This window comes from Miscanthus floridulus, chromosome 7 (genome assembly GCF_019320115.1).
Source record: "Miscanthus floridulus cultivar M001 chromosome 7, ASM1932011v1, whole genome shotgun sequence".
In the NCBI taxonomy this organism is placed as follows: Eukaryota; Viridiplantae; Streptophyta; class Magnoliopsida; order Poales; family Poaceae; genus Miscanthus; species Miscanthus floridulus.
Window position 1 is genome coordinate 99320553 of NC_089586.1, and position 11608 is coordinate 99332160.

General features: G+C 53.1%; 2 protein-coding genes across 2 annotated transcripts; both read right to left on the reverse strand.

Annotated features, from left to right (window-relative positions):
* Positions 1-3111: 3111 nt before the first annotated feature.
* On the reverse strand, positions 3112-3414 carry LOC136465944 (uncharacterized). The gene has a single exon (XM_066464482.1). It carries the CDS (start codon positions 3412-3414, stop codon positions 3112-3114), a length of 303 nt encoding a protein of 100 aa, XP_066320579.1.
* Positions 3415-9433: 6019 nt separating this feature from the next.
* LOC136463942 (RING-H2 finger protein ATL79-like) lies at positions 9434-10269 on the reverse strand. Its single transcript, XM_066462914.1, has one exon. It carries the CDS (start codon positions 10175-10177, stop codon positions 9635-9637), a length of 543 nt encoding a protein of 180 aa, XP_066319011.1. The 5' UTR covers positions 10178-10269; the 3' UTR covers positions 9434-9634.
* Positions 10270-11608: the final 1339 nt, after the last annotated feature.

The following is an 11608-nucleotide window of genomic DNA, read 5'->3' on the forward strand; positions in this document are numbered from 1 at the left end:
TGGTGGGGAGAGGTTGTGGCAGTCCTTGTTGCTCTGGATGAGGCATAGACCCAGGTCTCCGATGTTGAAGGCCCGATCCCACACTTGACGGCTGTGGTATCGTCCTAACGCCTATTGGTACTTGACCAAATGGAGGAGGGCAATGACGCGTGCTTCGTCCAACTGGTCCATGGCATCCTCGAGGAACGCCTTGGCTCCTTGTTCATCATATGCCTTGACCCTTGGTGCTCTATAGTCGAGGTCGGTTGAGAGGATGACTTCAAAATTGTAGACCATGAAGAATGGCATGTAGCTGGTGGCCCGGCTAGGGGTCATCCTTAGACTCTAGAGCACCGTGGGAAGCTCAGTGACCCATTGAGCGCCAAACTTGTTCAACCAGTTGAAGATCCTAGGCTTGAAGCCATGTAGGACCATGCCATTTTCGCGTTCGACCTGCCCGTTCATTTGGGTGTATGCTACGAAAACCCAGTCGACGCGGATGTGATATTCATCACAGAATTGGTGAAACTTCTTTCTGGTGAACTACGTGCCATTATCCATGATGATGGAGTTTGGGACTCTGAAGCGATGGATGATGTCAAGGAAGAATAGCACGGCCTACTCAGACTTGATCATGGAGATCAGCCGAGCTTCTATCCACTTTGTAAACTTGTCTATGCTGACAAGCAAGTGGGTGTAGACTCTAGGTGCTTTTTTGAAAGGTCCAACCAGATTGAGCCCCTAGACCACAAATGGCCAGGTGATGCGGATCGGCTAGAGCGCTTGGGCTCATAGGCGGGTTTGCCGAGCGTAGTACTGGCACCCTTCGCAGGTGCGTACGATCAGCTCAGCGTCGGCTACCATGGTAGGCTAGTAGAAGCCCTGTCAGAACATGGTTCCAACCAGGGTTCTGGGCGCAACATGGTGACCGTAGACCCCATCATGGATATCGCTCAGCAAATGCTTCCCCTATTCGATGGGGATGCAGCACTATAGGATCCCGGTGTGACTTCGCTTGTAGAGTTCGCTCTCCACAAGAACAAAGGACTTAGCGTGATGTGTGAGCCGTCGAGCCTCCGTCTTGTCCATCAACAACGGATCATGGAGGAGGTAGTTGAGGTAGGGCGTCCTCTAGTCGATCAAAGGGTCATGCTCTGTCGATGGGTCCTCTTCAAGCTTCATGACTTTGGGACCAGATGGAGCTGACGGTTGGTCAGCCCCCAAGCCTAGAATAGGTGGACCATCACTGACTTGTTGCAACCCCCCATAGCGAACTAAGGGCTTGAGTTGGTCACTAGCGAAGACATCCATTGGCACCTGCTCTTGGCTAGACACCCCTTTGCCAGCGCGTTGACCACCTCATTGAGGCACCTCAGGATGTGGTTGAGCTCGAGGTCATCGAACTTATCCTCCAGCTGGCAGACTTCTCGGTAGTATGCAGCCATCTTAGCATCATGGCAGCTTAACTCTTTCATGACTTGGTCGATGACCAGCTGGGAGTCGCCCTGAACATCGAGGCATCGGATGCCCAACTCGATGGCAATGCGCAGGCCGTTGATGAGCGCCTCATATTTGGCCACATTGTTGGAGGGGAAATGGGGGTGAACCATGTACCTCATGCGTACCTTAAGGGGTGACATAAAGACTAGCCCCGCACCATCGCCTTTCTTCATTAGTAACCCATCGAAGTACATCATCCAGTACTCTTGGTCGACGACCGTTGGTAGCATCTAGACCTCGGTCCACTCTACCATGAAATCTACCAATACCTAGGATTTGATGGTTGTCTAGGAGGCATACGCAATGCCCTGACCCATTAGCTCAAGTGCCCACTTCACAATTATTCCCGTGGCATTCTGGTTTTGGACGACCTCACTGAGGGGAAAGGATGTCACGACTGTCACCGGATCTGACTCAAAGTAGTGGCGTAGCTTCCTCTTGGCGATGAGGATGGCGTACAAGAGCTTCTGGATTTAGGGTAGTGGGTCTTAGAGTCGGCTAGGACCTCGCTAATGAAGTACATAGGACGCTGTACTTTGAGGGCATGCCCCTCTTCTTCTCGCTCCACTACTAGGGTGGTGCTGACCACCTACGTGGTGGCTACAATTTAGAGCAGAGGGGTTCTCCATCGATAGGAGGAACTAGGATTAGAGCCTTTGTTTGAAGCTGCTTGACCATGTCAAGTGCCTCCTGGGCCTCGGACGTCCATTTGAAGTGGTTGGCCTTCTTTAGAAGTTGATAAAGGGGGAGACCTCGTTCGCTGAGGTGCGAGATGAAGTGACTGAGCATGGCGAGGCACCCTATAACTCATTGTACCCCATTCATATTTTGAATCGATCCCATCCTCATGATGGCTGAGATCTTCTCTGGGTTGGCTTTGATGCCATGCTCGGAGATGATAAAACCAAGCAGCATACCCCTTGGGCCCCTGAAAACGCACTTCTCGGGATTGAGTTTGATATCGTTTGCTCGGAGTTTTGCGAAGGTCTCCTCTAGATCGGCTACGAGGTGGTCAACCCATTTGTACTTGACCACGATGTCATCAACATAAGCCTCAATAGTCCACCCGATGAGATCCTCGAAACACTTGAGCATACAATGCCGGTATGTAGCCCCAGTGTTCTTTAGACCGAACGGCATTATGACATAGCAGAATGATCCAAAGGGGATGATGAAAGATGTCACGAGCTGGTCGGACTCTTTCATCGTGATTTGATGGTACCTGGAATATGCATCAAGGAAGCAGAGGGTTTCACACCCTAAGGTAGAGTCGACTATTTAGTCTATGCATGGTAAAGGAAATGGATCCTTTGGACATGCTTTATTAAGACTCGTGTAGTCAACACACATTCTTTATTTCCCACTCTTCTTTCATACAAGAATGGGATTGGCTAACCACTCTAGGTGGTACACTTCCTTGACGAATCTGGACGCCAAAAGCTTTGCGATCTCCTCGTCGATGGTCCTTTATTTCCCCTCGTCGAAGCGACGCATGCGCTATTTCACTGGCTTGGAGCCTAGGCGAATCTTCAAGGCATGCTCGGTGACTTCCCTCAGAATATCTAGCATGTCCAAGGGTTTCTATGCAAAGATGTCTTTGTTGGTACGGAGGAAGTCAACGAGCGTGCTTTCCTATTTAGAGGAAAGTGTGGTGCCAATGCGCTCCACCTTGCCCTTAGGAGTACCGGGATCTATGAGGACCTCCTTGGAGCCCTCTGCTGACTTGAAAGTCCTGGTCAACCTCTTAGGGTTGGGTGCTTCTTTGGTGACCTCCTTCCTAATGGCCGCGAGCTCTTCGGAGGCGACGATTGCCATGATGTGATCGTAGAACTTGACCTCACACTCGTAGGCGCGCTGGAAGGAGGTGTCGACGGTGATGACCCCACTGGGGCCCAGCATCTTTATCTTGAGGTAGGTGTAGTTGGGGATGGCCATAAACTTCGCATAGCATGGTCATCCCATGATGGCGTTGCATGTTCTATGGAACCCAACCACTTCAAAGATGAGGGTCTCCGTCCTATAGTTGGACAGACCCCCGAAGGTGACAGGTAGATCAATTTGCTCAAGCAGCATAGCCTGCTTTCCCGGCACGATGCCATGGAAAGGCGCTCTGGTTCATCGGATGCGCGCTCGATCGACGCCCATAGCATCGAGCTTCTCGTCATACATGATGTTGAGGCCGCTGCCTCCATCAATCAGTACCATGGTGAGCCGCTTTGTGCCGATGATCGGGTCAATCACGAGTGGGTATCTCACTGGTTATGGGACACTCTCTGGATGGTCGGTCCGATCGAAGGTTATGGAGGACTCTGACCATCAGAAGGAAGGTAGGCGTGGTCGGTTCGGTCTTATAGACCTCACGGCATGCGGCCTTTTGGTGACGCTTGGTGTCATAGGCCGCCGACCCTCCGAAGATCATGAGGCAGCCATCTGGCATCGGAAAACCACCGTCCTTCCCCTTGGCGTCATCTGTGGTTGGGTCAGGGTCCTTCTCATGCTCCCCTTTGTTGGATCCTCTGGACAAAAAACTACTTCATGAGGCCACAGTTCTTGTACAGATGCTTGACAAAGAAGGCATGGTTCGGGCATGGCCCCTCGAGTAGTTTTTTGAAGTGGTTTAGAGTGCCCACCGTGAGCTTCCGACCACCCCTATGGTCAGTGGTGGCCACAAGCGAGCCCTCGCGCCGCTGCTTGTTCTTCATCTTGGTGGGATGATTGGAGGCACCTTCGTCGGCATCCTCGTCCTACTTCACCTTGCCCTTGAGGCGGTCGAAGATCGCTTCGATCACTTCTTCGCCCGAGGCATGGCTAGTGGTGATGTGGAGGAGTTCCTTGGTGGTTCACGGGCCCATGCGTCCCAGCTTATGAACCTGGGACTCGCAGGTGGTCCTAGATAGGAAAGCTCCTATAACATCGGCGTCAGAGACGTTAGGTAGCTCGTTGCATTGATAGGGAGAAGCACCGGATGTACCCATGGAGGGTTTCTCTGGCCTTCTATCAACAGTTCTTGAGGAACCATGGGTTCCTAGGGCGCTTGTATGTGCCCTGGAAGTTCCCCATGAAGATCTCCTTCAGGTCTGGCCAAATTTAGATTCTGTTGGACGGAAGGTGTTCCAACCATGTTCGTGTCGAATCAGCCAAGAATAATGGAAGGTTGCGGATAATGAAATCATCATTATCCGCACCACTGGCTTGGCAAGTAAGCTGATAATCCTCGATCCATAGTTTAGGGTTCATTTCCCTAGTGTACTTCGGGATGTTGGTTGGTGGTCGGTACCTTGGTGGGAAGGAAACATTGAGGATGTGTCGACCAAAGGCCTGAGGCCCTGGTAGGCTAGGGTCAGGCTTCGGTCCTCACCACTATCGTAGCGTCCACCATGATAAGGGTGGTAGCCATGGCTAGCTCCCTCTCTCGGGTCATCGTAGGTACGCCTGCGGGCGTCGAGGGTGTCGCATGCATCACGGTTGTGGCTGAGACGCTAATGCACTAGGACCATGGTGCGCTACCTACCACCTTTGTGGCGCCTGGTGGACTGATGCGTCCCTACCGGGGTGCTTCAAGGGCGTGCACTGGCTGGTGTCAAGCTCGTGTCACCAAGACAATGAGCTCCCGGCCTACTACGCCGCTGCACGGTCAAGCAGCGTGCGAATCTCATGGTGGGCCCGACAATCCTCGGGCGTCGTGGACTCTAGAAGACCATGGAGCAAAGCCTCCACAGCGGCGATGTTCTAGCTCACCCGGGCGAAGTGAGGGAGGGCTTCATCGTCTGTGATGATCATCTAATTCACGTCATGGGGCATGGCGCGTGCGCGCCCACCGTCTCCATGACGCTTGATCTCCCAATCGAGCTCCGTGCGTTCCTACTCGAGTTAGAGTCATGCTTCCTCGAGCTCTTGGTGTCGAGCTTTTAGCTGCTCCACCCGTATGCGAGGTGGGGTCACTATCTCCCCCTTGGCCTCGTCATCGAGGTCATTCATCGGGGTAGCCTCCTCTTCGTGGATGCTTTCGACGTGTCCCTCGGGGGTACCTGTCATGAAGCATTCACGAGAGGGGTGATGGCTCCCCCTGCTAGAGTCAGAGCTAGAGGGCGACTCTGGATCCTCTACGAGGAGGTCATGGAAAGATTCCATGATATGTTTGATCACCCCCATGAACTCATCATTTGTGGGGGATAGGATCATGCGCTGCGCCATAAGGTGGCCAACGGTCTCTGTGGCGTTGCAGAGACCGAACGGGAGCACTATCAAGGCGCTCCGGATGAGGTATTCCGAGAAGAACGGCTCTCCCCTAGTAAGCTGCACCATGACATTGGTGAACGAGAAGGTGAGGTGGCGTAGTTCCTCCTAGGACGGTTGGGGTCCCAGGAAGACGCCGAGCTAATGCTCCAACCTTCCATAGTCGAAGTCGGGGAGCTGGCTGCCTCTAGGGGTGCGGGCCTCTGACGCATGCAGCCACAGCTCCTCGAGCATCTCGGTGATCATGTCGAGGCTGGTGGAGTGGAAGGGTTGAACAATGACGGGCGCCCACACCAGCTCTCCCTCCGCCATGACGATGAAGTCTAGGTCCCCAAAGCGCACGTGTGCTCCTAGGACCTAGCTGATGCCATGACTAGCCATCCGTGGCCTGATGTTAATGTCAGGATGCATGAAGCCCCCTACCTAGCACGCCAACTATTAGTGTTTTGAGTAAACACCAACGAGTAAATTTGTATTATTGCGCGTCTAGCCGGATGGTGTGCTAAAAAGACACAAGGTTTATACAGGTTCGGGCAGAATGTCCCTACGTCCAGTTTCATGGCTACTGTTCATGTTATTAGCACTAAAAAGTTCATAGTAGGGGTTACAGATGGATGAGAGAGGGATAGGTCCTAAGTCTCTAATGAAAAGACCAAACGGGTGCTAAGAGCTCGGACGCTGCTCAGCTATGTGTTTGAGGTTCGATGCTAGTGGTTCTGCTGTGATGTGGTGTGAGGTGTGATGTGATGAACCGATGCCTTTAGAGGGGTGCCCTGCTTTCCCTTTTATAGGCTAAGAGAGAGCATAGGTTACAGATGGGAGAAAAAAGGAAAACAAGAGGCAAAGGAAGTCCTTCAGAGTCACCGGGCCTTCTTTTTCCTCTATGTCGGCCCCGATGACATGGCAGGTGGTGACAAGGATAGCCCCATGCTGGGCGCATGTCCGCTGACCATGACAGGGCCACGTCGGGTGCCTATCCGCTGACGATGCCATGTCCTGGCATTGTCAACAAGTTGTCACATCACATTCCGCCCCGGTGGACGGCGTGGCGAACCAGCGTGCTGATCAGCGGCCATACAGGGAGTAGGCAGCACAGTCACCGCGCGTCCATTACTGTGGGCAATGTGAGTTCCCTAGAATGACATGTCACGAGGATGGGTCGTGTTGAGATGTGACCACTCCCTGCACGATGCCAGAAGTTTGACCTTGGGTCATACCTTCTGGACCGTAGTGGTTGTCATGAGCTTTCATAAAGATCCATGCCTGAGGGATCGAGCGAGGCGGAGCCAACCCTTGGACATCGGGCGAGGTGGAGCTAGCCCTCGAACGTCAGGCGAGGTGGAGCCATCCCTCAGACATCGGGCGAGGCAGAGCCAGCCCTCGAACGTCGAGAGAGGCGGAGCCAACCCTCAGGGGTAGGCCGAGGCGGAGCCAACCCTCAGACATCGGGTGAGACGAAGCCATCCCTCGGACATTGGGTAAGGCGGAGCCAACCCTTGGGAGTCAGCCGAGGCGGAGCCAACCCTCGGGGGTCGGGCGAGGCGGAGCCTGTGGCCGCAGTGTCCACCAAGGCAGAGTCAACCCTCGGGGGTCAGACGAGGCAGAGCCACTAGCCTCGATGGTCGGACGAGGCGGAGCCCAGCAAGAGGTGTAGTCGCGCTCTTGATCGCACGGATGACTTAATATTGATGGTCATTAGATTCTCCTCTTAGAGTACCCTAGTATTGGTCCCCGATAGGTATGTTCATAGAGTCATTGGGGCATGGTTCGGGCGCCGTGGAAAGGGGCATGGAGAGGTGGGACGGGCGGATGGGGCGCGCGGTGCGCCTAGGGTTCTATGGATGGGGCGTGCTTGTCCTCATCTCGGCTCCTGGGTCCTGTCCGCGTGAAGAGAGGGGAGGGGGTCAGGGGGAAGGAGCGGTGGGCATGGGGCGTGGCGAGGCGAATGGGGGCGGGGCACGTGTGCGGGGTAGGATGAGGCAGATGAGAAAGGACTACAACGATACGGTGGTAGTGTGACGTGTTTCTGATGGGCCATTCGGTACCGTCCGACGGAATCCTATCTCATCAAACGTCCGGGCGCCAACAATTCTCCCTTACAATCAAGATGCAAGTAACTCTACAAGAAGCTAGGTGGTCGAAGCTAAACAAAATTTCACCTATTATTCCAGCGTGTAATGTTTTAGGGTGTCACATCGGGTGTCATATGGGGTGTCGCATGGGTGTTCGGATACCAATAAAAAACAAATTAAAGAATTCGTCAGTAATCCGCAAGACGAATTTATTAAGCCTAATTAATCCGGTCACTATTACGTGTGTTACTGTAGCACCACATTGTCCATGATTTGTGGCAAGGCCGTCCCGGCGAGCATGAAACACGATTTGCACTTTTGATTTTGAAAACTAATATTTTTTTTGCTCCTTTAACTTTTCTTTTATCTATAAAAAACTACTCCATGTTTTTTTCCTGCTTTAACGTGTTTTTTCGAATCCGTCGAGTTTGGTCCATGGACCGATTGGACCGAAACAACGCGCTCATGGACCAATCTACCGTATGGGCCTCGTTGTTGGACGCGCATCAACTCCCACTTTGTCCAGTCCAAGGCATTGTCGGCCCTGGTCTGGTTCAGTCCGGCCCTCCTAAGACGGTCTCCAACAACCGTTATCCAAAATACAAAGCTCATTCCACGTTTGGGTAGCGTTATAGGTAAATAGTTCAATATCTATTTTTAAGTCTTCTCCAATAAAAAGAGAACTTTTTTTTGTAAATGGGTCTCCACGAGAGAGGATACCCAGATTTAGATTATACATCTCCTGACACCCAAAATAAATCTTTTATATAAATACTTTGTTGAAGGTTATAGGTATTTTGTTGGAGACCCCATGTGAATTTGGGTCTCCTACACAGCCTAACGGCACAGGGGCCTAACGCGCGGCGCGATTGCCAGGATTTCACAAGCTCAGGACGGGGTGTTTTCTATCGAAATGAAAAGAGCACAGGCAGAACAGGCAAAAAAAAAAAAGGTCTCAGGAGAAGGAATTCAAGCTCAGGAAATGGACGGGAACGGGGACAAAGGAGCATACTCGTACTCTAGCGGTTAGTTTTGCTTTGCAGCTCCAGCAGTGGAATCGGTTGGCTTTGCAGTTCCAAGCTTCCCCGTCCCGTCCAACAACAACAGTGTCCTGTCTGTACGAGCTGCAGATGTGGTGCTTGGCGCCGGGGCGGGGCCGGACCGGCGGGCCCCCTGCCCAAGCGGCCAAGCCTGACTCCCCTGCGACACCACCGCCGGACTACGATGCTTCCTGCCGCGCCAGGACCCAACCAAGCCCACATCTCTGGTCGTAAAGCAGGGTGCGGGTGGCCCACTAATATTCCCGCAGCGGCAGCCTACGGGACGACACGACGGTAGCCTATTCTCTGCTTTTGTCATCTTTCCATGCTTTCGTCGTCAGCGTCACTCACGCTCCTGTCTCCAGGGAATCCGCAGCATGGCATGCAATGCAGTGTCAGTGTTGAGCACAGCACTGCAATGACCAGCCTAATCGGCGTGCATGATTCCAGACTTGCAGTCAATTTCTACGTGACCACGCGACCAACCTGATTGCAAGAATAGTACTAAGAATCGAATTCAAGAGACGCAGGCTTGACATGAACCATGATAATGGAAGAGAAACGATCGAGCCGTGTAATTCTATGCGAACTACTAGCAGCCACCATTCAATTTGCATTTACATACATACTACACCAACGCCATAAAAATTGAAACAAGCGCCATGGACCGGGAGGCATGGAGCCATGGAGGACGAGAGCAGAGCTTGCTCCAGAGTAATGTGGGCGCTCGCCGTGGCTTCTCGTACGTGCCAGAGGCAGAGCTCACCGACGACGGCACGGCAGCAACCTGGCTCCGGGCGGGCGCCGCTACGGCTCTCCCGCCCGCGACGGCCGGGACGGCGCGCGGCAGGTGGGGCAGGACGCGCGCGCCGCGAGCCACCCGTCCACGCAGGCGCCGTGGAACCCGTGGCCGCACGCCGGGAGCACGCGGACGCGCTCGCCGCCTTCCAGCTCGGACAGGCAGATGGCGCACTCCGCCTCCGCCCACACGCGGGCGCTGGCGGCGGCGCCGGAGGGGAGCTTGGGCTCCTGCGCATGCGCCTGTGCCGCCTCCTCCTCCTGCTGCTGCTCCCGCGCGGCGCGGCGGCGCGCGAGGCAGCGGAGGAGGAAGCGCGCGGCGGCGTGGAGGGAGAAGGCGAGCAGGGAGACGCAGGCCAGGATGATGAGGATGGTGGCCACGTTAGAGAAGAAGGCGCGGGAGCTGGCGTAGGGGCCCCACGCTCCCGCGCCGGCGCCAGCGGGAGGCGCAGGCGGCGGCCGCGGGGGAGACGGCGAGGAGGCGATCATTGTCGTCGCTGACGCCGCCGCTGCCGTAGCGTTCATGGAGGTGTGGTTGGTCCGGCGCGCCATGGCTGGCTGCCTGGAGGAGGTCTTGGTGTGGAGGCTGGCAGTGTGACAAGGCGACTGAGGCCCGCGACTGCGATCGCGAGCGGCTGCCGTTGTCTCGGCTTGCCTAGCGCCTACTAGTGGAGTTGTTCCTTTGGCTTTTAAGCCCGCCGCGGCACGCGCACAGTAGCTATGCTACGGCTCTCAACTGTGAAGCATTGCCGCCGCGGCTGTGCCGGTGCCGGAGAGGAAAGCAGCAATGCTTTCAGAATACGTGCCTTTTATTTTGCCTCCAAAATCGAACTGTCGTTTGAGCAGCGCCGAATCGGCTGACAAATTGGCAATCACTTGGGCGCGCCGGTTTACAAAGCTGACCTGGGAACGCTGCGTAGCAGCTGCGAAATCCTACTAGGATCTCTACTCTCTACATATACAATCCTACTGTTTCATCATCTCACTTCCCTAAACCAGCACATTGGCAGTAGATAACTCCGGTCAATGTTTCGTCCTCCTGCACCGAGAAGGTCCTATGGGCCAATAGGTCTCTCCAACTCCTCTAGTAACTTTTAGGGCCCTCGTCCTCATCGCCTTATCGAACGCATCAAAAGAGAAGGGCAGGCCCATTGGCGCAGTTCCCTAGTATATAGGCTTTAAGGGTGTGTTTGCTTGAAATTATCGTCCGCCTTATAAGTTAGAATCTTTAATTTTTTTTTATAATAAAACAGCTGCAGCTGCCTTGTTAGTCGGCTTTAATGTCAGCCGAACATGTCCTAAAGTCGCAAGTATTTGGTGCACCTAGCGAACATTTTGCGGACTGATCTCTTTGTCACGAACTTGAAATGCTGGAGGGAAAGACTCGCCAACACGCATCCATCCACTCCAGTCCCATGCACATGTAAGGTGGTGTTTGGTTGCCCCTCCTAAATTTTAGTCATCGTCCCATCAAATATTTAGACACACATATAGAGTATTAAATATAGACTAATTACAAAATTAATTGCATAGTTTGCGATTAATTTGCGAGACGAATCTTTTAAGCCTAATTAGGCTATGATTTGACAATGTGGTGCTACAGTAACCATATGCTAATGACGAATTAATTAGGCTTAAAAAATTAATCTCGTGGAGTACTGACGGATTATGTAATTTGTTTTTTATTATTATCCGAACACCCTATGCAACATCCTCTCGACACGCCTCCTAAATTTTAGTCACTGAATCCAAACACCACATAAGTCCTGCCATGTGATAGACGAAAAACATAAGTTGGATCGCTGAGATTAAAATCCATTTTAATAATTACAATTTAGACACAGATTATTAAGTTAACATGTATGGATGCTTACGTAATATACTTATATACATGTGTACTATCGTTGGCCACAAGGGGGAGGTACCTGTGCTTCACTGCTTGTGAACGATGCAAAGAATATCGATCGATCTAAAAAGCGTGTC